General features: G+C 54.8%; 8 protein-coding genes across 8 annotated transcripts; 4 read left to right on the top strand and 4 right to left on the bottom strand.

Annotated features, from left to right (window-relative positions):
- Window positions 1–389: 389 nt before the first annotated feature.
- CCOS01_16090 (bZIP transcription factor) lies at window positions 390–2,332 on the bottom strand (the record flags this gene model as incomplete). Its single annotated transcript, XM_060464227.1, has 3 exons — window positions 390–836; window positions 1,058–1,512; window positions 2,284–2,332. 3 exons carry the CDS (start codon window positions 2,330–2,332, stop codon window positions 390–392), a joined length of 951 nt encoding a protein of 316 aa, XP_060305282.1.
- A 3,127-nt stretch (window positions 2,333–5,459) lies between these two features.
- On the bottom strand, window positions 5,460–6,758 carry CCOS01_16089 (amidohydrolase; the record flags this gene model as incomplete). The annotated part of the gene is made up of 1 exon (XM_060464226.1): window positions 5,460–6,758. One exon carries the CDS (start codon window positions 6,756–6,758, stop codon window positions 5,460–5,462), a length of 1,299 nt encoding a protein of 432 aa, XP_060305281.1.
- Window positions 6,759–8,039: 1,281 nt separating this feature from the next.
- CCOS01_16088 (pterin 4 alpha carbinolamine dehydratase) lies at window positions 8,040–8,870 on the top strand (the record flags this gene model as incomplete). Its single annotated transcript, XM_060464225.1, has 3 exons — window positions 8,040–8,372; window positions 8,496–8,558; window positions 8,643–8,870. 3 exons carry the CDS (start codon window positions 8,040–8,042, stop codon window positions 8,868–8,870), a joined length of 624 nt encoding a protein of 207 aa, XP_060305280.1.
- A 567-nt stretch (window positions 8,871–9,437) lies between these two features.
- Window positions 9,438–10,602, bottom strand: CCOS01_16087 (fatty acid hydroxylase; the record flags this gene model as incomplete). Its single annotated transcript, XM_060464224.1, has 4 exons — window positions 9,438–10,091; window positions 10,156–10,299; window positions 10,371–10,482; window positions 10,589–10,602. 4 exons carry the CDS (start codon window positions 10,600–10,602, stop codon window positions 9,438–9,440), a joined length of 924 nt encoding a protein of 307 aa, XP_060305279.1.
- A 2,749-nt stretch (window positions 10,603–13,351) lies between these two features.
- Window positions 13,352–15,373, top strand: CCOS01_16086 (ATP synthase regulation protein NCA2; the record flags this gene model as incomplete). The annotated part of the gene is made up of 1 exon (XM_060464223.1): window positions 13,352–15,373. One exon carries the CDS (start codon window positions 13,352–13,354, stop codon window positions 15,371–15,373), a length of 2,022 nt encoding a protein of 673 aa, XP_060305278.1.
- A 1,554-nt stretch (window positions 15,374–16,927) lies between these two features.
- On the top strand, window positions 16,928–17,868 carry CCOS01_16085 (Ras family protein; the record flags this gene model as incomplete). Its single annotated transcript, XM_060464222.1, has 3 exons — window positions 16,928–16,957; window positions 17,134–17,401; window positions 17,558–17,868. The coding sequence occupies 3 exons, from the start codon at window positions 16,928–16,930 to the stop codon at window positions 17,866–17,868; spliced, it is 609 nt and encodes a 202-aa protein (XP_060305277.1).
- Window positions 17,869–18,529: 661 nt separating this feature from the next.
- Window positions 18,530–20,191, bottom strand: CCOS01_16084 (uncharacterized protein; the record flags this gene model as incomplete). Its single annotated transcript, XM_060464221.1, has 1 exon — window positions 18,530–20,191. The coding sequence occupies one exon, from the start codon at window positions 20,189–20,191 to the stop codon at window positions 18,530–18,532; it is 1,662 nt and encodes a 553-aa protein (XP_060305276.1).
- An 845-nt stretch (window positions 20,192–21,036) lies between these two features.
- On the top strand, window positions 21,037–23,563 carry CCOS01_16083 (ATPase; the record flags this gene model as incomplete). Its single annotated transcript, XM_060464220.1, has 2 exons — window positions 21,037–21,508; window positions 21,684–23,563. 2 exons carry the CDS (start codon window positions 21,037–21,039, stop codon window positions 23,561–23,563), a joined length of 2,352 nt encoding a protein of 783 aa, XP_060305275.1.
- Between the last annotated feature and the right edge of the window lie 851 nt (window positions 23,564–24,414).

Genomic DNA, 24,414 nt, shown 5'->3' with positions numbered 1-24,414 from the left:
ATGAAGCATGGTCCGAGGTTATGACCAAGGGCTCCTTCCTCGATGTACATTTGCGTGTAGAACCGAGGGGGACAAATGACTAAAAATCAAAGACAAAGCCGGAGCTCGCCTCGAGGTTCCTATCAAGTTCCCATCAGGCCCTCAAATCTCCACCCTTTGACACTCTTCACTTCTCGTGTCAATGTTACAAGCACGAATTCCCTACATCATCTCTCTTTTTGAAAACTCAAGCCCGAGGGCATTGCAAACAAAACACCCGCAACGGGTGGATAGAAGCCATGCCGGTAACGCCAGTCCACTAGTAATATCTTGACAAACCATTGTACCGCAACGCCAGCGACGTGAAAACCATGATTCAAATGCGACGCGCCCTCGTTTTCTTGGCGCGCTCACATGGACGCAGTCGGAGCCGGAAGGCCATCCGGTAGCGATGGGTCGACGGGTCCATCAGGCTCACGTTGCGGCTCCTCCTTAGTCACCGCCTCGGGCCTTGTGAACTGATCTCTCTGCGCAAGCTGCTCCTGTGCCTGCAGACCGGCCACTGCCTGCGCAACGGCCTCAAGAGGACCAGCACCCGCATTGCTAGGCGGGGCTTCAGGACCACTTGTCGGGACCGAAGGAGGCGGGAGTGCAGGTTGCTGAAGGTTGACATTGGGCGGCGGCTGAGGGATTTCGGTCTGAAGATCGAGCAAGCGCGACTGGAGGTGAATCACGTACTCGCGCAACGCGTAGTTCTCTGACTGCATCGTCTTGTACTGTCCCTCCATTTCCATGTAGTCTCTAACTTGCTGCTCAAGCTTCTTGATGTATCCCTCCTTTCGCTGACGGAAAGCTCTCTGCGGCGCATTCAAGTTAGCTCAAGCTCATCAACAGGTCGCATTGGAGAATTGATTTGGGGTGGGCGCGCCGGATGGAATTGGCGCTGTCGCAGTGATTGGTTGATGAGCCAGTAATGGTGTCCCATGTATCAAGAGCACTGCGACAGTCATCTGCGACACGCGCGAGGCGTATTACGCGCCATTGACCCAGCGCACCTTCCCAATTGTTATTATCGTACCTGGGCAGCTCGGTTTTGCGCGGCGCGCTTGGATTGTGACAATTCGCGCTTAGCTTTGCGACCCTCCGCGCCGTCATCCAAGTCCATTTCTGTAGGAGAATGAGTAGGAGGCGCAATGGAAGGACCGGCAGCCGTCACGGGAGGCGCGATTTGCTGCTGCGGTTGAGGTGGTACACCAGCGGGCATCATGTTGACGGCGGGAGCTTGCGTGATTCGAGCTCGGAGGTCAGGGTGGATATGCGCTTCCGGGTCGGCCTGGTTATTAACTATCGGTGGCAAGACGTCAGTGGGCGATGTAGAGCCGTTACTATAGCCATGTGCCGGCGGCGGTGGTGACGCGGTCAAAGGGTTGGGAGCTTGAGGGCGAGCTCCACGAGCTGGGCCGGTCGCGTTGTCTGTCGAGCCGGGCGCGGTATGCTTGCTGAGTAGCTCAAGCTGCGCGCGCAAGTGGGCGTCTATGGACAACACATATCATGTCAGCAAGCAGTGTCCAGGTTCGGTATAAAATCAAAACTCGTCATCAAAGGCAAGTGAGATTCAGGGACCGTTTTGGCTTGAAAAGGTAAGATAATTCGAGGCTTGAAAGACTTGAGAGTTTGGCGTTGTCGCCGGAGCAGCAGGGATATGTGGGGATGGAAGATGCGCCGTGAGACGATGGGAGAAGGTTTGAAAATGGTCCATTCGACAGCCGCATAAGCCGGATTTCTGTCTTTGATTCGGTCTGCCTCTGTTTCAAGCTTCTGTCCATACAGAAACGAACGAGGGCAATCATGTATCTCAGACAGCTGCTGGCCTGCAGTAGTCGCTGATGGACGGAAAGCTGATGGGGGAAGGGGAGTGATTACATATCAACGCTGGCAAGAGGTAGCCAGGCCTCTCCTAGGATATAGCAGGTATTGATGATTGTAACGTAGTTTAGAGTGAGAAAGAGGGTTCGTCTCACTCAAAGTACATGAGATCCGAGCCAAGTACAATGTACTGAGTAGTGAATGAAAGATGAGGTAAGGCAAATGGCTAGGACAGCTGCCGGAGGGCGGATTTGCGAAAGAGGTGGAAGAGGGAGAGAGGGCAAAGGTCAGAGAGGAACGGTACGGGATCGACGGAGTTTGGCAGAGCGCTCGCTGGTCGGGCGAAACGGCGAGTTGGTGGGATGAATAGAACAGGTCATGAGGATAGGGATCGGGAAACAGAGAAATGAGAAACGAGGAAGGTGAGTAGTAGCTTACCTGTGTTAGTGGTGGTATTCGCAGAGGACGAGGGTGAAGCGCTCTGCATCTTCAAGCTCCGGTTCTGACTCAGCATGAAGGGAACGGAGGATTGATTACTACAGGCACCCGACCAGGACTTATAAAGAGGGCCCTGATGATGAGACTGGATGAGACGGAGTACCGATGCGGCAGTTCAACGAATGTTTAGGTAATCGTCTGCGACCTTAGCGCGTCGTAGAGGAGGGGAAACCTGACGAGGGTGTGGGTAATCTGTACGCGGTAACGTAAGGTATTCCGTAGGTACCGTACCTGTTCCGGTGAGGTAAGGGCCCAAAGTATGAGGTGAGGCGGAGGTAATGGGAGGTAAGAGAAAGGTCGGGTCGCGCAGCTTGGACCTCTTTTTTTTTTCTTTCGTGTGTAATCCGCGGCAGAAGCATGCAATCTGCGTCGGGTCTGATCTGCTGCTGGTCCGCTTTCTCCAGGTGCAGCCAGGTGTACCGTGTGGGAGAAGCTTTCCGAGAAGAGGTGGTTGGAGAGCACGTTCGACGCGTTGAGTGTATCGAGTTGTCCTTGTTTTGGTTCTTGTCTGCCAGTCTTTCTGTCCAAGAAATTGCAATGGGAAAAAAGGATCCAATGTGTTGGCCGAGTGGAAGAGAGCAGAGACGAAAAAAACCGCGTGGCTGGGAATGAAGGATTCGTTGGTTGTTTGATTGATTGATTGGGAGAGAAAGAAGAGGGACGCGACGAGGAGGAATCTCGGTAGGGCGGAGGCAGGCAGGTGCAGGCAGCTCGTTGCTTCCAGGTTGTCGGGGGAAGGCAAGGTGCTTTGGCGTGTGTACCTGCTTCGAGCTTGCCGTGTTCCTTTCCTCGGTACGTACCTGACCTCACTCCTACAAGTCCTACCCCGACCCGATGTGAGGTAGGTACCTTCCAGTGTGCCGTCAAGCGGGATGAGGAAGGTGACTGAAAGTGCTCCCCGGAGCCGACGGGGCCAGGTCAGGAAACACCCCGACCACCTTAGTCAACACAGGAAGGTCCCATGAGAGCAGGTGGCTTAGCCTTGGAGATGAGGTAAGAACGCAGATAGATTGTCTGTGTTGTAAGTCAAGCTCTCGCCTGACGAAGAAACGAAAAATGTCGACCTCGAGCCATAGGTAAGCAGGCAGGCTAGAGCTGCTTGTGAGCCTGCCAACCTGCGCAGATTGACACTGAATCTACCTTACCTCACATATGTGCTTATGTACCGGGCTCGGAGCTGAAAGTCCAAACTCTGAGCTGAAAGCATATGTGCTCGCACCGCGACAGCTCACTTACATCTGCGGTGTAGCCTTACTTTCTCCTTCGGGTGGCGCTGGCGAAGATGCTGTGTTAGGCAGCACGACTCTGCCACGTGATTCCAATCGGTATGCCTCACTAGGTATTGTCTTCTGATGCTATACTCACCATCCCTATCATCATCTCTCTTCGTACTTCCATCCTATTAGAGTGAGGCGGTCCATTCCCCTAGCTCCCTACCAGTGGGTAAACAGCACAAGATACGGAGATAGGAGAAGCAGGGGCGGCAGGAACAAGATTGTGGAAGCACGTTGTGATCAGCTGTCCGGAGTTTGTTGTCAGCCGCGGACCAGCGACAACTCATTTCCCAGAGGATTCATTGCATGTTCAAGTCGATGTCGTTCATGAATCCGAACAGTCAGCAAGTCTGGTTTGTCAGCATTCAGGAAATGGCACGTTCCGAGTTGCGACATTTCATCCACAGACCACAGGGAGGAAGACTATTTGCGGGCCAAACTGGCCTACTTGCGGTCTACGGTAACTTACGTCATCCAACGAATTTCTCCACAGGGACTAACCCGACGGTAGAGGCTGCTTGTGATTGGAAGGGCGACGCGACGGACTTTACGAAATGGCCGATGACAGGCAGGGCGAGACGACTGGAAAAGTCGCCGGAGCCACTCGGCACCCTAGCAGGCCGCAGACAGCAGACCAGAACGATCGTGGAAGAACTTTGCCTTTGCCGAGTACCTTATTCCCGCAAATCCGACTCCTATGAGAGGTGAGTGAGTGCAGAAGCAGACTGAGGGAAGGTTGTCAGTCAAATAATTAGCCGACCCCTCAACGGAAGTACCAAGCTTGAGTAGGAAATATCCCGCCGAAGCACGCATGGCTTGCGCCGGGCAGCAAAAACTACCTGGAGGGTACGGATGTTTGACTAAGGCATGGTAGGCAACTCGTACAGTCGTATCCGTACGTACGGAGTATTACTGCCAGGAAATCCCTCTTTTCCTTCCCAGGCGTGCCATGCGTGCCATGCTGAGGTGGAAAGTGGTAGGAAGGGATGGGGGTACTTACGGTATACGGGCTTTCCTCGGTCAACACGTACCGCGACTCCCGGTGTTTGACTTACATAAGCCCAGTGGCTTGGCGCGTCTGGCATGCGGCGCCAGATGCCCTGTGCTGCAGCTTTGGCGGAGTCTGTGCGCGGTTCTGGAAGACGACCGTGACAACACACACACGGCCCTTTTTTGGTCAACCAATGGCATATTACACGTATGGTGATGCGTCCCATCTGCTGTTGTTCCCGTTTGGATGTGCTGCTGGCTTGTCATCGGCGAATCGAAATTTGGAATTCAAGAAGAGGCGCTTTCAGTATTGCGAGTCTGTTCTCTCTTCACTAACGCAAGGTAGGGTTCCTGGTTAACTAGGCGTCTGTCAATATCGCATGATGGAGCGGTAGTCCGCGCGCCCTTCAGTCAGCACCACTGAGTTGACTGTAACGTTGCCCAGTCTCTCTTCTTCGACATCAAGCTTGCATCTGCGAGTGCTCAGTGCGGCTTAACGCAGCTCGACCCCCCGGAAAACATCTAGTGAACATTCCGAAGCTATCGACATACTACGATCAACCTACACCCCTACCATCCATCATATCCGTACTCTATAGAGTATATACGGAAACGGAGAACGGGCGATGTGTGGCTGTGATGAGGCACTTGATCCGGTTGTATCTGGGCTAGCAACCCGTTTACTGAAGTAAAGCCAGCGTATCGATACCTTCAATGGAAAAAGAAAGGTTTATATATGTATGGTGTCGTTCAAGGAGCTATCAGTTGAGCTGACGATCGACTTATATACTCATCACTAATCGGTGACCGACCCTTACAGTCTGAGGTATGCTATAAGCATCCTCCCGACTATCATGAAGACTTGAACAACTTGCCCCCTTTCCAGACGTGGGTAATATTGTCCTTGTCGGTCAAAATCTCAATATCCTCGAGCGGGTTCCTCGCAACAGCAATCAAATCCGCATCATACCCTTCCCTAACCTGCCCACTCAGCGGCGCCATCCCGCCCAAGACCTCGGGCGCGTTCGCCGTGCCAGCCTCGATAGCCTCGAGAGGCGTCATGCCGTTCTTGACCGCCCAGTACAGCTCCCGCGCATTCTTCCCGTGCGCCAGCGGCTTCGTCCGGTCGCTGCTCCACGTATCCGTCCCGAGCGCGACCTTGACGCCTCTCCCGATGGCAAGCTGATACGAGTCCGTCGCCCTCTGCACGAGCTTCACCAGCTTCCTCGCCAGCGGCGGCGGCAGCTGCGACGGGTCAGCAGCCAGCGTCATGATGGCGTGCTGCGTCGGCACAAACACGGCGTCCCGCTCCAGCATGAGGTCGACGGCCTCGTCGTCGAGGTAGCACCCGTGCTCGATGCTCTTGACGCCCGCGCGCAGCGCAGCCATGATGCCCGCTTTGCCGATGGCGTGGGCGCCCACCGCGCGCCGGCTGCGGCCCGCTTCCTCGACGATAGCCCTCAGCTCCTCGTCAGAGAACTGCCTGTCCTCCGGGTCGTCTAGCAGGCTGAGCACGCCGCCGCTGGAGCAGATCTTGATGCAGCGCGCGCCGCGGCGGACGAGGAGGCGCACCTGCTTCGTGCAGTCCTCCGGCCCGTCGGCGATGGAGCAGGCGCCGCCGCCGCATTTGGCAAAGTCGAGGACCGTCTGCATGGGGAGGGTATGCTGGTCGCCGTGTCCGCCGCTGATGGACATGGCGGCGATGGAGGAGTAGACGTTTGGGCCCATGAGGCGGCCCGAGTCGATCCCGGGGCGGAGGTCGCCGGCGTAGCCGCCCAGTTCGCGGACCGAGGTGTAGCCTGCCATGAGGGTGGCCTCGAGGTCCTGGACGATGACGGCGCCGATGAGGGCGTTGGACCCGGGGAGGACGTTGAAGATGCCGTCGCTGAAGCCGGTGACGACGTCGATGCCGAGGAAGTGGACGTGGACGTCCCAGAGGCCCGGCATGAGGACGGGGACATGAAGGGGGGTGAGGGAGCGGTATTTGGAGGGCAGGGTGTCGCGCGGGCCGACGTGGATGATCTTGTCGTCTGAGATGGCGACGGCGGCGTCTTGTACTGGGGTGCCGCGGCCTGGGATGAGGAGGTCGGCGGTGATCAGGGTGATGGCCATTCCTGCTTCTGGCTCATTCTGTTCTTGTTGTGAAGCCATTGTCTGGGTTTGTTGGGTGTTTGAAGGTGTAGTATCCGTTGGTTTCGGGTTTGATACAGACTGCTGCATCTCATGAGGTCGATGTGGTACACGCATCTTGAACGACTTGCACGGCGTCCAAGGACTATGGCTGTCTAGGTCCCGAGTAGATTTATTCTCAATGAAGAGGTATTAGCAGGCGTACGCAATTGAGCTGAATCTGCAAATAATTAGCCAAGTTAAAGCTACTTGAGATGAACTTAGAGAGTTGCGTATCTTACATCATGAAAGTCTATGTTCGGGTCGTCATCATTTAGTCAAGTCTGAACTTGTGTGGTTTGGTGAGCGCGGGGTAGCGAATCCTGACCATTCTGCTATCCACCATGTTACCAACCTCCTCCACCCCGGTATCCGGGAAACAGGCATCGTTTTCCTGATATTGGCGCTTGAGCTGATCAATGGATTGTCGCTACAGATACATGCAGGGGGGTGCGATATAGCGGCGTGGTCTGGTAATCGACCTTCCAAATGTAGGAACGTAGAGGTAACAGCTTGAGACTGATGTATATGCCCTTCCGATGAGCATGAATCTCATAGAGCTATTCCCTCCACCTCTATTCTGATCAGCGTCAGTCTTAGCCTCGCGATTTCCTTGACCAACATTGTCTCTGTGATTCTCGCCCTCGTTAACTCCTGTCGTTTTCATCGCCCTCGCTATCCTTATCCTGCTGTCATACTCCGTATCCTCGATAAATGTAGAGTACCTTGGGGCACCCAGGATGCAAGACAGTAATAGAACGCATATCGGAGGTCAATGTCTCTGGCTTTCAATTATGATTTACCCATTGTGGCCTCGTCTCGAATGCAGAGTTCAGGGTACTCAACCAGTAGATTGATCTATCGATCTAACATGTAATCAAACTTGGACTCTGAAGCTACCCCGTCATTCGTAGGAATCAAATCCTAGGTCTGGAAAGTACATCTAGTTCCCTGAGTGACCCAGGGCCCCTGAACTGTTTCTGAGCTTCTTGAGAAATACATGAAGTCAATCATTTTGGCCTAAGCATATGGAAGGGCATTAGGGATGGAGTTTACACATCATTGCAGATGTCGAGCAAAACCAACTGTTATGAGGCAACCTCGTCCATCTTCATGCGTCTCCACATAAGCTCAACCGCAAGTGCCTACGACAGGGGTACACCTCTAACAACATGAGCTTTAACCACACCATAATCCTACATCTGCGACTCAACTACAAGAATAACGTCACCCAAGTCCATCGCAACAAACACACCCTCAGAGATGAGCACCCCAGCGCGTACCCTCATCCGCTGCATCGCACACTGTACCCCGCGGCCTCTCACCTCGGCACCATCCCGGCTCTCAAAAACAGCAGCATTCCCATCACCCTTACAAAACTTCACCCAGCAGCAGTTCGCACCACGATACCAGAGAACAATGTCAACCACAACCACCACCGCCGCGCCCACGCCGCGCTTCTCCAAGGGCTCCGACGAGTCTTCCCTCTCCTCGACGCTCCAGACGCTGCTGGGACAGGGCCGGGGCTGGGCGCTCGTCAACGACGGTGAGGCCGTCGAGCGGAGCTTCAAGTTCAAGAACTTTGCAAAGACGTGGGTGCGTATTACTATCCTATCTCTTTTCTTTACTTACATGTCTCCGTGTGGCCAAACACCATGCCATCATGTTTAATGACAATCGTCCGAGGAAAGATGAAATCGACTGCTGACGAGTGAAAAGGACTTCATGACAGCCGTGAGCCTACAATGTAAGATCCACAATCATCATCCAGAGTGGTCAAACGTAAGCCCCAAACACCCTGTCCTTCTCAAGAAAATCGAGCAAGGAGTCTCCGGAATCAGAAAAAAACTAAAAACAAGAGGGCAGGTCTACAACACAACCTTTATCCGGTGGACGACACATGTTCCCAAGGGCCTGTCTGACAAGGACCTCAAGCTCGCTCTCATCTGCGACGTGCTGGCAAAGGACTTTGGCGAAGTCGAGGTGCCGGCTTCCGAGGCCACTACTGGCACAGAGGCCGTGAGCTGCGGCATCCGGGGTTTGGCTGATAAGGCGGCGGGCACGGCTGGGGACTGCTGCACGCCGAAGAAGTGATGCCGCCTCGGATAGTCAACCTCAATTCGGACCCGAGGGCCCGGGGGGGTTCAGCTACTCTCCTGATCACAAAGTCACTGTTACAATAGTCCCGTACAACAACGTGAATACACAAAGAGAACATGCAAGCCATACAAACTGGGGTATAAGAAGAGCGAATGTTGTGCTATGATTAAGTAATCTACTACAATGCCAGTTATATGGGCGGCCTTCCCAATATATACGACAGAATTCGCATAAGTGGTTTCGTCTTTTGTTCGCACAACCGTCAATACCTCTTTCAAACGCCGCCCCAATGATAATTACGTGACTTTGATGGTATGGCCTCAGTTGTCCGGGCCCGTGTCGTATCGCTTTCCCTTGCGGTATTCCTTTCCTGCCGCGTTCTATACATCGTATCATGAGACACCGCCCCGCGGCCGGTGTGTTCAGCAACGCGCTCTCAACCACAATTCGTGGGCGCGTCCGTCATTCTCTTCTCCCAGGGCATACACACATGGTCATGGTGCTTGGTGATGTGCGTACTTTATGTCGCAAAAAGGTCGCAGCCGCTGCAAAAAAGCGGCTTTACTGAGACTTTTGCGCCTTGATGGCCTGGATCTTCTTCTCGCGGCGCTTCTTGTGGGCCTCAAGACCGGCCTCGGTGTCGAGGCAGTAGTCCCACCAGCGGAAGCTGGAGGCGTAGTTGCCGATGAACTTCTCGTGGTGAAGATCGTGGTGGTCGGCACCGGCCCAGAAGGGCAAGAAGTGGCGCAAGCTCCAGGGGAAGTCGTAGCCGCTGTGGGCGTCGATGGCCTGGAAGAGACGGAGGACGATCCAGGCGTACATGGTCAGGAGATGGAGGTCGCCGGTGAGGGTGACCCAGAAGATGGGCGAACCGACGATTCCGATGCCGAGGAGCATGACTTCGATGGGTGAGGCGTACTCTGCGGCGAGACCGAAAGGCGCGGAGTAGTAGTGGTGAAGCTTATGGATCGCTTTGTAGAGGGGGCCGTAGTGCAGGGCGCGATGGAACCAGTAGTGCCAGGTATCCTCCATGACGAAGAAGATGGAGATTTGCATGGCCATCTTCCAGAGAGGAGGGAAGGGGACGTTATACTCCATGCCGCACCACGTGGCGAGGGGGTGGAAGAGCCAGATCTGGGGGAGTTCGACGGTGAAATGGCTGATAAGGACGACCATAGCGCAGTCCCATTGCTCCTTGAGTGTCGGCATTTTTTGCTATTTGAGCGTCAGCGGATATGTCCGGAGTATTGTGATGACAGGGTGTGGAGGATTTGCTCACAGGTTGAATCTTGTACTTGTGGAACCAGGGGATGAGGTCGAAGATGATGAAGGGCAAACTGCGGCCAAAGTAGACGGTCTCGTGCATGACGAAGCTCATGATGCCAGTGGCGAGAGTGTCGTTTTGCATCCAGAGATACCAAGCCTAGAAGGAAGGTGTCAGTCGCATTGTAAAGACATTGGTTGGCACAGGCACGCGATGAGGTGTGGACATACGGCCCAGAGGCGCTCAAAGTAGTTGAGCTGGACATTGTACTTAGATACCTCCTCGAGGACACTGAAGTACGGCTGCGTGTGGTTGAAGGCGGTGTTGATGACGGTCGAGTTGCTGTTCCGCACAATACCAGGTCAGTGACTGTTCGCTTCAAGATTGTGTTCGAGGACTATAAAGGGGGCGCGCCGTGGATCGGGGAAAGAAACGGGGCCAGACTCACATGAAAGCTGCCATGATGGCGGAGAGCGCAAGTTTGCGACTTTGTGTGCTTCAACAAGTGCGGAATTACAGATGTGTATGAGGAAAGCCAAAGTTGGCGAAGAGAAAGCTGGGGAGGGAAAGAAAAGACAGTCGCAACTCCTTCAACAATGCGCCGAAGGTGGTGTTTAGGTGGCGATGGGAGGTTTAAGGGAAAAAAAGGACGGCGGGCGGCAAGGTCAAGGGTCCTGGGCCGGGTCTTGTTGAGGTTTTATCCATGGATCATTTCGGTTGACGGGGAAAGGAAATGGCACCTGCGTCTCTGGTGCTTGTCACCACATATAGAGAGAGAAAAAAACCTTCCCTTACCTACTCAAGGTGACTTAAGATTAGGTTAGTTCTGGAATTGTGCTAGGTACCTTATGAAAACGCCCCTGTGCATCTCTCACCCTTTCTGGGCGACAGCGTGGGGACGTTAGTTGCGATTTGCCCATTCTTGTGTCATAAGCCAATGAGAAGCTGCACTTGAACATCGAACCATGCAGCTCGTGGGTCCTTCCGTCTTCCGTGGTGGGCTTTGGCCAGTAGGAAGCAGGCGTGCCCTGTCGACTGGGTCGGGCGGTGTGCGAGATTTCGGGAGGCAAAAGGGTGTGTGACAGCTGCACCAGGCGTTGTTGGCTCTGCCACTCTGCCAATCGTAGGGGGGCCGAGGGGGAAAAAGCCGAACAGGCGGGAGGCACGGGGCATGGAAACATTTCATGGATGGGACAAAGCTCCTTTCTTTCTTATGCTGCTTCTGAGCTTCCATCAAAGCCAGACACCTGGATTCAGGTACGTAGAGGTAAAGCTTCTAACGAAGCCAAGCACTTGAAGTAAGGTGGCGGCAGTCTAATTCAATGTCCACCTTTTCGAACTGGTCAGCTCTCAATTGGAGTTTTGAGTTGTGTTCAACGTCGGCATCATCTTCTCAGAAGAAGCACTTATGCATGAGAATTGCGCCCCGTCGCGGGCAATCAAAGGAGGCCGATATCAGTCATCCTCCAGGTGGGCAGGGCTGTCTTATCGCCCTGCATGGAACGCCTGGCACCTCGCACCTCGACTTTTTGGCTGCTGCGCTCACCTTAGCACCGGTACGTACCCTACCTCAACCCGAATACGATGAAGGAGGGGCACGTTTCCAGGTTGCGCGTCGCACGTCTTTGCCAAAGGAATTCGCTTTGGCCTAACGCTACCCGTTTTGCCCCCATTAGCTCCAACACAGGTGCTCAATTACACAAGCCAGAACAATCTTCAATGACAGTGACATGCTCCACGCCTCCGAATCTACCACATCCGATTGCCGATGAGATCCATCTGACCTCCTCCACGGCGCAGCCCTGACCTAGCTGTCAAGAGCCCGGCCGTACCCACCTCTGGGACGCTCCGGCAGGGCGAAGCATGGGGTGCCGTGGATGCTCATGTCAAAATGGCGTGTTCCGGTCAAGCTTGATCCGATACGTGTCTACCTCGAAGTCTACCTCGAAAAGCCCAGCTTGGTATTGGCTGGTACTACTTACCTTTGTATGTTTTCGATTGACAACCTTTCAAAAGTCCTCATGATCCTTGTGTGTCAAGCACAGGTTGAGGCCAGGAGCTCTTGATGTTTCCTCGTCCTAAGATACAAGAATGGTGAAGCCAGACTGACAAACCCGTGCTGTTATATCAAACAAGCCCGTGATTGCCACTGACCTGTCGTCGTTAGTAATGATTCAATAGGACTACTCCAACCTACTCCTATGTTGAACATCTAAAAGCTACTAGATCTTCAGTATCTGATGCCAGAAAGTCCTTTGCGGTCTCGTATCACAAACGCAACCAAAGTGCAATATAGCCGGTGACCCCAAATACCTGAGATCAGAGATCGGCCTTTCCGGTTCTTGAAAGGAATCAAGAGCCAAACATAGAAGGATGTTGTGTAGCTCTTTGCGGCTACGCATCAAATTGGTTATTGGCTTTCTTGAGTAAAAGGTGAGTTGCGACCTCTCATGACGTGGCATTCTAATCTCAATGTCAGCGAGGCACCCACGTGCGAGTGACAAGCGAGATGGCTTCAGGCTGCACAGTTGCAGATCGCCATTGCTGAATGGCATTCGTCAAGTATGTCAGTAAAGATGTCTTCAAGTTTGGAATTCATATGCTCCAGCATGGCCACTGGCCACGCCTCTTTGATGTGAAACGATCTATCTGATCTGCATAGCTCGGCAGACCTACAGTCGGGTCGAAACTGTCTAAACATAATCAAAAGACCTCAAAGAATGGAGATATCTTTGAGGAGCTCGATTAGCTGAGTTAAAAGAAACTCTTTTGTTATATATCCAGACCGGGCCTTTTCGTAAGTAAAAGCAGACGCAGGATGATTAGCTCATCCTCAGCGAGAGGCACCATTCCAACAGTCAAGCTCCGTCAGCGGCGCTGGCTGACTAAGTGACCCAAGAGACCCCACCTGTCATCCCACGTTCTCTCCAGTCGCCGCTCACCGCGTTGTCGGCTGCAGGCTCGCCCAAGTTGCCCGGGGCATTCGCTTACCTGATGACGTCTAACCCAAACTTCTACTACTGCATTCTTCCATCAAATCCATCCTCACACGACTACAGTCCTCACAGTCTCGAGAGTTCGACACATAACCGATCCATGAAAGTGGAGGAGGAGCGCTCTCTGAGTGAGAAGCTATAATGTCTGTTGTTGCCGAGTCAGTATTCCGTCCCATCTTTCCTTGACTTCCCGTCATCCCAAACAAAATATTTGAATGTTGACATCAACCTTCCCTGCACCTAGCCAAGTCCGCCGCTTAGATGCGCAGCTGGATCGGATTCCACTAGGCCTGAGTCTATCTCAAGAAGATGGCGAGCTGTCTGCCGAAGAGCATGGCATTTTTCACTCGGCCACCGTAGACGCCTTGTCGTCGCCAAGAATTGAGGAGCTCCTACATATTGTTAGGGCTCTGTCCACCACCTCAACTTCGTCATCTCTACTCCCCGCTCAGAGGATTCGTTCTCTGCTGCAAGAATCCAAACTTGCGGAATGGGACTTCCAAGCGGAGCAGGATGACGAGGCTAGACGAGGCCCGTACCAGTCGGAGATCGAGTGGCTGCTCGTCAGCAAGGCTACCGTTCAGACTTACGGTATCATTTTGAACACACTTCTGGATCAGATTATTCCTCTCAGTGATGAGATGTGGTACTGGGACGAAGTGTTGAGCTCGTATACTTACAGCAGTCTCTACACTGTCCAAACGTCACCATTGCGTTTGTGGGCCTTGACCAAGGATGTTTATCACGAAAGCAAGCACCGAATTCGGAATCTCAGCCAAACGCCAGGCGATATTGTCGCATCCACTCGTACAGGCTTATCGCAACAATGGAAACAGTTTTACGGCATCGTACGGGACAGCATTCGGGACTCATCGATCACGACCCTTCAGCGCAAGGTCCTATCGCCTGTGGCCCTTAGCCGAGGCGAGGCTCGGAGGAAACTGGCACATCTCAGGCGCCTGCGGGATATGATTGCAAGCGGTCTTGGTGTGCTCGTCGACGAAGGTTTGACTTTTGGTGGCGACGAAGACGACGATAAGAGCGAAGCCGGCGTCAACAGCCATGACTGGAAAGGCGTGGTTGAGCGAAGCGTGGCTCTCATGGACATGGTTCTCAAGGAGGCTTTGACTCTTGAATCTGGCGTCAACGATTTCGAGGACAAGGTGTTCGCTGGAGTCGAGGAAGACCCCGAGCTTAGCATTCACATCGAGGACGCCAACGCTCTGGAGAAGCCCTCTGTGCTCGCTAGACGTCTTCTCAACCTTCTGGATAACGGCCTCCCCAACCACGTCATGTCTGCGCAGCTGCTTGTTCAAGAGAACGGCCGCCCGTCGAGATTCATCCGATACTGGTTGCCTGCAACAGCAGCACTGCTTTCTTCGACGACTGTCCTTCGACTTCTTGCCAATAGACGCGCAGAAATAATCAGCTGGATTCGGGACATTGGATCTACGGTACGAGACTTTTGGTTCAACTGGGTTATCGAACCGACACGCAAGATTGTTGGAACTATTCGACACGACTCGAGCAGCGAGATCGCCATCATGAGCCGAGACAGCCTGAAGGCCGATCGGGAAAGCTTGGAGCGCATGGTTGTGGACTTTGCTTTGGACAAGCCCCATTTTGCAGGTGACGGGTCCTCCCTTACCGACGCCCAGATCGAGGTTATCCGCACCAAGGTCAGCGAGGGAGATGTCACCCCGGTTTTGCGTGCGTACGAAAAGGATCTGCGGACCCCCTTTGTCGGTGCGGTGAAGGGCGACCTCGTCCGATCACTGCTCATCCAAGTGCAGAAGACCAAGGTCGACCTGGAGGTGGCCATCAGCGGCATCGACTCTCTCCTCAAGAGCCAGGAACTGGTGTTTGGGTTTGTAGGTCTGACGCCTGGTGTGCTTGTCTCTATTGGCATTGTTCAGTATCTTCGCGGCATCTTTGGTGCTCGCAAGGGAGCCCGGCAAAGCCGCAAGACTGGACAGAGCATCAGAGTGCTACGCAACATTGACCGGATCTTTTCAGAGGCGACGCCGTCTCAGAACAACCTCCTCTCCTACAAGGATCACGGCCTCCTGTTGTGCGAAGTCCACGTGCTGCGCAACTTGATGCAGAGAGTGCTACCTCGCGACAGGCAGCGTGAGTTCCTCGAGGATTTGGATGATCTTGCCAACCTGAAGGGGATTCAGGTGCAAGTTAGAGCTTTGGATCGCATTCGCTGGGCGTACGCCAGGTGGCTACAGTAAAACAACGCAGGACGGAGAACCTCGGGCGCAATAATGATTCGCATGGATACACGGTCTTACGGATTTGAGCTTCAGCATTCAGGTTACTTTACTACGCACAGCGGGAACGGCCTTTTTCGGTGGAACCTGTACCACATCTGTACACCACTGGAGGCATTCATGAATTGTCAACGGAGCATCGCACATTGGTACCGGAGCTTAGCAGGCGGCATTTGTCACTAGGAAAGGTGTTTAGACCAAAAGTCGAATTGAAGTGCAATTGAACGGGTGACGTACTGGCCAGCGAGTGAACGTGAGGGAGGCTCAACAATGTCTCTTGTGACCATGGAACGACCGCCACCCAGGATGCTCGGGCGGCGGACGCGTGACTCAGTTCTGGATGGATTTGGACCTGGACCCTGAGGCGAGACAGTGCGATGACGTTTGGTGTGGCTTCGTGGGTAGCCTCCTGAGTCTTGACAAGTCTGGCAAAGGCGGGAGACCGAGCACATTTGGCAGCAAAAGGGGTGTAGTGCCACGGCAGAGACAACGCATCAAGTTTTGAGATAACGACTAGGTTGGCGGACATTTTGTTACCTGGTGGCTGAGGTGTTGTTGGCATATCGCTTCTTTGGTGAGCGAGCCTGGTAATACCCAGCCAGGACCGTCCACGGATGGTTGCCATCATGGAATTACGCTGAGGTGCCGCCCGTGTATTTGTTCCCCAAAATTTCACTTGGTGTTCTGCAACAGGGTGCCTGGATCGACCAGGGAAGTTTTGCTTCTTTTAACCTTTCGCTCCCCTCCGACGCAGATCCGACGTCGTCGCGTCTTTTCTCTTTGGCGGGCACTGTGCCTTGGGCAGCTTAGTAGACACCGTGAGTCGTGACTACCTTAGCTATCTGATTTCACCGAGGCCTACCTTGCCTAGTGCCGGAAGCAGTTGATTTGTGCCACTCCGGATATCAACAGCGGGCTTGATTAGAACAATTTTTCGAAGCGGGATTCGCATTGCAGCAGGTACCGGCTTTCCAGCCCAAGACCGCTGTTACCTCAAGTAGCCTGCAAAGCCCACCGCCAAGTCACCAAATCCCTCAAGCCCTGTCCCAGCATAAGCACAGGTCAAGTCGGATCGGCCAAGCAAGAGGGCCGGGTCCAGTATCTTACCCCAGACGGCAGGCGCCACACTTGACACCCCCAAAGAGACCAAGCGATTCGACGCTACCTACGTACGGGGATACGTGCCTCTTCACAGTGTGCTGGACTGTACATTGCAGCGCCTCGCCTCGTCCGCAGCCCAGCACTTTACGTGCCTACCTTCACTATTCGTACATACTACTACTATTACCGCCTACCTAACTACGACAAACTACCTAGGCCCATCTCCTACCAACATCTCAATCGCCTCTCCCCCCAACCGCTGCCCGAATCCGACGACAAGATCACGACAATCACCCTCTCATTCGCATCCTCCCGATCTCAACTCGTCTGGCACGTACGTCGCCCGGAGCAGCAATACCGCCCCCTTCAGATCGGCCCCCTCGGTTTAGTCCCCCATCAACATCCGCCGCCAAAATGTCGAGCAACCGCAACTACGACTTCCTTGTATGTGTCGAATGCCGCTGCCCCTCCTTACCATCGTCCCGCCCTTTTCGCTCAAGATGCCCTCACTCTCCTCGAACCCCGTCCTTTCGAACATCCTACTTTCCCCTTCCGCCGTGCGAATCATTATAAAGGGCAAACATGACATCGTGTTCACATGTGGCTGACCAGCACCCCAGATCAAGCTTCTGCTGATCGGCGACTCGGGCGTAGGCAAGTCCTGCTGCCTGTTGCGCTTCAGCGAAGACTCGTTCACGCCTTCCTTTATCACGACCATCGGTATTGATTTCAAGATCCGCACCATCGAGTTGGACGGCAAGCGTGTCAAGCTCCAGATTTGGGATACCGCCGGCCAAGAGCGCTTCCGCACAATCACCACCGCCTACTACCGTGGTGCCATGGGCATTCTCCTTGTCTACGATGTCACCGACGAGCGCTCCTTCAACAGTACGTCGTTTCCCTTCGCTTACATTGGGACTCACTTGCACGATTGCTGGCGGTTCTATCTCGAACCGTGTACTGCAGTTGCCATTGCAAATGGAACCGTACATGATAGGACAGATATATGAGAACAAAAGACTAATGTGTACTTTTCCCACGCAGACATCCGCACCTGGTTCGCCAATGTCGAGCAACATGCCACCGAGGGCGTCAACAAGATTCTCATCGGCAACAAATGCGATTGGGAAGAGAAGCGTGTCGTCTCGACCGAGCGCGGTCAGCAGCTCGCCGACGAGCTCGGCATCCCCTTCCTCGAGGTCTCAGCCAAGAGCAACATCAACATCGACAAGGCCTTTTACTCACTCGCCGCCGATATCAAGAAGCGTCTAATCGACAACCAGAAGAACGAGCAACCCGCTGCCTCGGGCGTTAACGTCGGCGAGTCAAGTGGAGCCGGCGGAAAGTGCTGCTAAAGTAACGGAACGAGGCTTGGGCACGGGACCGCTCGATTTCAATGTTGTGTGTATTTTCTGAAAGCAAGATTTGATTACTTTGTGTCGATTCCGCGCTGCCGCCGGGGACAGCGACGTCCTACAGAGGCACATGAAGACGCGCATGGAAGGAGAGGGAGACATTGGCATATGGGGCTTCACAGCGGGTCTGCCCGCCGGAAAGGACACGCACAGAAACTCGGTGAGAGAGAGGAGGACATGACAGGGGCCAAGCGAGAGGCAGGACCGGGGCTTCCGGCGAGGCAATTGGCCGAGAAAGGGAAAAACTTGGTGATGGGCCCGACCGGCTGGGCGTGCGTTGTGTGTGTGCTCGATGACGAGAAACACCGCGGGCGCTCTCTTGCTCACCAACCTGCCCTCAAGCCCCCCTCCCTACGGGGAGAAGTATTTGTCATGTGGTTTCTTGCCGACAGCGCCTTTTTATCGAACCCCCCTAGAGAGCAAATATCTGGTCTGGAGTTTCGGGATTTTATTTCTGGGTTTTTATAATACATCGTTTTTTTCCCTCTCCCGTGCTCCAAATATGCTTGTTTGGCCTTTATTGATATACACATGCTCCCGGGTATATCTTACAAAGAGTTACTATACACTTTTTGTCGACGGTCGCTGCTACTTGTGACATTTACCACACTACGTGCGTGTTTACGATTACGCTCTGATCATTCGTCAGGATAAGCTCCTTTTTGTGCCACGCGCGAACGAAGCGCCTCGCTTCGTGCACGTCCGGGAACGACACCACGAACCGGCCGGACGGGGCCGTTTCGTCCAGCGCGTCGGGGGTGGTGCCTCTCCGTCCCGAGTCGCCCTCCGTCACCGCCGGAGCCGCATCGTCTTCGTCGTAGACGAGGCCCTCCCCGGTCTCCGTAAGCTTTTCCGCCTTCGTCGCGGTTCTTTGGTGTACCTTGGGCGCAAAGTACGGACGCAGGTGCTGCACCGGCCAGCCCAGGTTGCGGTCGCGGGCGTCACGGCGGATCCAGTGGGAGAGGCTGCGCTGGTCGAGGGTGCCGCCGTCGAGGGAGAGGACAACGTGGGCGTTTGCGCGCGGGGGCGGTTCGGGGGTCATGCTGAGGAGGCCTTGGATGCTGAAAGTCTCGAGGCGGGCCTCGGTAGCGCGGTTGAGTTTGTAGAGGTGGAGGTTTAGGGGCGTCTTGGAGGGGGGTGCGAGGCTAAAGACTGATGTTTGGGAGGATGCGGAAGAGGTTTCTGCGGGCGTCAGGCCGGCGGCGGGGGACGCGAGGGCGCGGCCGGCGAGGGCGTGGAGGCGTTGCGCTTCGCGCTGGTACGCTGCTGCCGCGGCGTGGGAGTCAAAGAGGATGAAGTAGCGGTCCATGGGTGCCAGGGTGCTGTAGTCGTAGGCCTGCATGACCTTGGTGATGGAGGCGCTCCAGCCGTCGAGGTGCTGGCCCTGGGGGCCGATGCGGTAGAAGTCGGACTCCATGAGATTCGGGCTGGCGTTGGAGAGGATGAGCATGGCGGAGTGCTCGGCCTTGGCCGCTGCCGCCTCCTCTGGGGATGCTGCTTCTGAGGAGGCGGTGTCGGCGGCGGCGTCGTCTTTCGGAAGAGAGTCGAGCCAGGATTGGAGATCGTTGTGATCTACAGATCGCTCTTCGGATGAGTTCTGGCCGGCCTGAGATTTCCTCAACAAGGCCTCGACGCCACCTTTGCCCAGCACTGCTTCCGCCGCCGACTCTGCTTCTCCCGATCCCGGGGACGAGAAGAGCTCGTTGAAGATGGAGGAGCTCTCTCCATCGGCGGCCCTGTCCTTTTTCTTCTTTTCACGCGCGCTCAACTCGAAAAAGTCTGCAATCTTGCCGGCCGCCTCGCCTCCTGTCTTGCTGGATTTGTTCTTGCGCTCCAGTTGCCTTAGTCTGTACTCTGTCGCCTCGGACTTTTCCGGGTCGGTGGAGGTCAGGAACCGGACCTTGACCTTGCCCTTGCCTTCTCCGTCGTCCTGTTCGCCGGCCCGACGACTCGGGTGAGAGTAAATGTCATCGTTTGGGAATAGCTCCTCGAAAAGCGAAGGCGGCTTTGCCTTGGGCTCCTCTCTCCGTGACGGTTTCTTCTTGCCCCATTTATCGTCGGGTGAGCTGCGCTGGGATTGGGTCGAGAAGAGTCGTTTGCCAGGGCCGTGGTCTGCGCGAAAGAACCGTCGGAGTGTAGGTGCTGGCGTCTGTGGTAACGGCAGCTGCTGTAACAGCGGGAGCCGTCGTCGGGCTGCGATTGTGGTCATCCGGGCAACTCTGAGGGTCGAGCTGCGCAGCCCTCGGAGGTCAGCCCATTGCATGGGCCCGGAGGGACTTGGACTTCGTCGGGTCGGGATAGAGGATGTAGGGAGAGAGAGGCTTCTCTTATTTCGGTCGGCGCGTGTAGCTGAGACTTCTGTGGTCGAGGTGGTGAAGGCTGTTATAAGTGAAGAAAGAAGTTGAGATGCTGGACCTAACTTTCTTCCGCGCTGCAATGCGACGTTGAACAGGCGTGGCAGGGTAGGTACGTACCATTGACTTGAGCTGGTGTGGGGCCGATGTATGAGGAAAATTGGTCGGGGGTCGGGACCTGGTGGAGGGGAGGGAGGGGTCTTTGAATTTTTCATGGCTCACTTACACGAAATCTTGGGCGGTTCACACAGGAAACATATCTTCGTACCACGAACTCAAGAAAATAGAGACAACCCAACAAAATATCTAGGGGGTTTCATAGAGACTTGGATATTCTCGAACTGCCCGCTTGACTATTGATCGGCATTGTGGCTGTCATAGTTGCTTCTCAAAATCTCATCGTTGCCGGATCTTCTTGTCGCAGGGTTTTCTCGATGCCATACCCCGGTCTGGGCCCTACACCATTGTCAACTCATGTGGGCAGTGACGGATGAAGAATAAACGTCGTCTGAACAACATATATACCTCCGATAGGCCACAAGAGACGAAAGATCCAGGAACAGGAGGGTTTCGGTTTCCCCTTTTCTAGATCTGAAGTTTTTCGGTCTCACATCAAATTCGGATCACACTTAGGCAATCCGCGACTTGATTGTCCCGCGGGCTGAGCACTCAGTGACAGACTCGACGAAGTCAAGACAACGGCAACCAGGGGCACGACACCACCCAACCCTGCCGCCGGCTAGACCACAAAACTATGGCCAAGACCATCGACGGAAAGGTCCGCCCCCTGGCGCCTTTCGACAAGACGCTCGAAAAGTCGACGCTCAAGGGCGCCTCGAGAATCTATGTCAACCGGGACTCCCTGATCCAGCTCACGGGGAGCGTGGACAACGGCCGGCGCTGCGTCGTCACGAGGACCGCCGCTCAGGATGCGGCCAAGTCTGCGGCGACGACGACGACAACAACGGAGCCGTTGCGCCGAGAGGCCGCGCTCTGGACGCTCGCGGACAAGAATATCAGCCCCAACATCATTCTCATGAGCGAGGCGTACCGCGAGGCTTGCGGGTTCGAGCTGGGCGACCAAATCACGATCACGATGACGGAGACTTCTGCGGTGCCCGACGCTGAGTCGGTTAGTATTCTGCCTGTGACGGCGTCTGAGAGGGAAAAGGCCGAGATCAAAGCATGGGAGGGGGCTTGGGTAGGAGTGATTCGGTTCTATCTTGGTGAGTTGCGCAGACCTTCCTCCTTTCAATCAAACCTGGGTGGCTGCCGTCAGCCTCTCTGTGATATTCTACTATGGCTTCTATGCGCAGTATAACATTTACGCCTTATGCTCAGATTTGAGATAGACTCTCTTCACTTCAGACTTGCTGTGAGACTAATGCTGACATATTTCAGGGCGGGCTGAGCAAGTTTTTCCGGGCATGAAGTTTGAGTGCGTGGCACCTGGGTCAAAACAAATATTCAGAATCACATCCGTAGACGGCCAGACACATAATGTAGCCCGCTATGTGGTCTCAACAGTACCCACGATCGTCTCAGGTGAGGAAGAAGAGATAGTCGAGGAAGTTCGCGACGTGACGAAGCTCGTCGTCCCGAATATCCCCGGATTACACGCAGAAGAGAAGAAGCTGCGAAGCTTCCTCCGTGGCTTCAATGCAAAGTTCGTCTACAAGGGCCAACAAAAATCATGCGGAATCGTCATCCACGGCGGACGAGGTACCGGCAAGTCGTACATCCTGAACCGGATAGCGAGCACGGGCTGGGGTCGAGTCTTCCGGATCGAAGAAAACGATAAGTCATCGACCGTTGAGGAGGTCTTCAAGCAAGCGCGGACGATGCAGCCCAGCATCATCCTCATCGATGGCCTCCAAGCTCTGATTGGGAAAGACCGGGCAAACTCCACGGCCATCACCCAGCGGTTAGGCCAGCAGCTCGACCAGCTGGCCGAGGATGCCCTCAAGAATGGCACACTACCAAAGGTCGTGGTCATCGCCACCTGTCTGGACTACATGACGGACGTACCTCCCGAGTTACAAAAGAGAACGAGATTCGAGCGCAACATCCCCCTCTCTATACCCAACGCCGATGGCCGCCTCGAGATTCTCAAGTCCTTTGAAATACCCATCCAGCCAGAGGTCAAGGACGTGATGCTGGCCAAGCTGTCACAACAAACACACGCCTACAACGCAAGCGACCTCGACAGACTCATCGAAAACGCAATGATCATCTCAGCAGAGCGCCTCGACCCCGACGAAGCCGGCTACGACGAGGAGGCACTAGGCACCCCGTACCTCTCCCGCGAGGACCTCGAGCACGCGCTCCGCTCCACCAGGCCGACGGCCATGCACGATGTGAACCTCAAGCCACCCACAATCCACTGGCAGGACGTCGGTGGGCAGGAGAGCCTCAAGAACGCGCTGCGCAACATGATCACCCTCACCACGACAAACGACCCGACGGTCCAGAAGCTCATCCTCACCCCGCCAAAGGGTCTCCTCCTCTACGGTCCGCCCGGATGCTCAAAGACGCTGTCGGCGCAGGCCATGGCCACCGAGTCCGGCTTCAACTTCTTTGCTGTCAAGGGCGCGGAGCTGCTCAACATGTACGTGGGCGAGTCGGAGCGCGCCGTCCGGCAGCTCTTTGAGCGTGCGCGCGCCGCGAGCCCGAGTATCATCTTCTTTGATGAAATTGACTCCATCGGCGGCCAGCGCGCCGGCAATGGCGGCGGTGGTGGTGCCGCAAAGAGCCAGGGTGCGGTGAATATGCTCACGACGCTGTTGACCGAGATGGACGGTTTTGAGGCGCTCTCGGGCGTGCTTATTCTGGCCGCGACGAACCGGCCCGAGGCCATGGACCCGGCTCTTCTCCGGCCCGGCCGCTTCGACCGGATTGTGTACGTTGGTCCGCCGGACGCCGCGGGCCGGGAGGCCGTGTTTAACTTGTATCTGCGCAAGCTCCCCCTCGCGGCGGACGTGGATGTTGCAGAGCTGTCGAGGCTGGCGGAAGGTTTCTCGGGTGCCGAGATTAAGCAGATTGTCAACGTGGCGACGGAGCCGGCGTTGAGCAAGACGCTGAGCAGGACGCACATTGGGGCCACAGAGGAAGGTAGTGGCGGCGGCGGCGTTAGGTTGGACGGGGAGGCGGAGCAGGTCACGGTTTGCATGGAGGATATTGTGGACGCCATCAAGTCTGTCCCCAAGGGTATCACGCACCAGATGCTGGATGGCTACGAAAGGTGGTCGAAGCAGTTTATGAAGCATCAGAACCAGAAATAGAGAGTCATGGTTGCTCACAATTTGCGAACTGGGATCACTTTGATTAGCCCTCCTAATGAGTCTGCCGGATGATACTCGACACATTGGTTACTAGTATGTTGTCTCTCGGTAATTTCAACATCAGTGCGAGTGTTCTTTGCGGCTATACCGAGAGAATGGGCGTATGCGGTTCAAAACCAGTTCCTGTCTTGTCACACTTGTCTGGAGCTAGAGAGTGTTCTGAAGATGCTTCATCGACTGGTAGGTTCTACAAACCTGCAAAGCTAGGTGACCCGGATCCATCGTCTCGGACCCGAACTGCTTGAAATGCTTTTTAACGGATCAATCTGATTCGCGGCTATGTTTTCACAGAAAATCGCGCCGAGGTTCTCAGTTCGGACCCGAGTTTCCCCTCTGCATTAACCATTGAGTTGTCTCAACATTGCGGTTCCGCAGACTGAACCAGCTGGGTGGTTTACTCACACTGCACCTGTGAGCTTTGCTGAGTTCCGTTTGCAAGACGGAACGCATCTGGCATTATACATTGTACATGCAGCCACCCGAGGCTGAGCCAGCCGTGATATCAGACTATGCTTTATCTGTATTGGCGAGGCATGAAACCAGGTATTCTCGCAAGACTTGAACGTGAAAGACTCTCACATGCTACGATATACTCGCCCAATCGAGAGCAGTGGGACTGAAACTTTTCTGGAAGGGTTGGTGGTGCAACTTCTTGAACAGGTGTGTCAGAGCCGTGATTGGCTACCGACGGATTGCATTGAGATGGGGTGACGCAGCGCCCCCTTTTTCCGCGTTAGTCTCTGGAACCCACGCACGGCGGAGTATCAATGGATCATGTCGACCAACATCTG

Source organism: Colletotrichum costaricense (assembly GCF_030867565.1).
Source record: "Colletotrichum costaricense strain IMI 309622 chromosome Unknown Scaffold_27.1, whole genome shotgun sequence".
Classification (NCBI taxonomy): Eukaryota; Fungi; Ascomycota; class Sordariomycetes; order Glomerellales; family Glomerellaceae; genus Colletotrichum; species Colletotrichum costaricense.
Note: the sequence above shows the minus strand (reverse complement) of the source record. Positions and strands in the feature narration are given on the sequence as shown.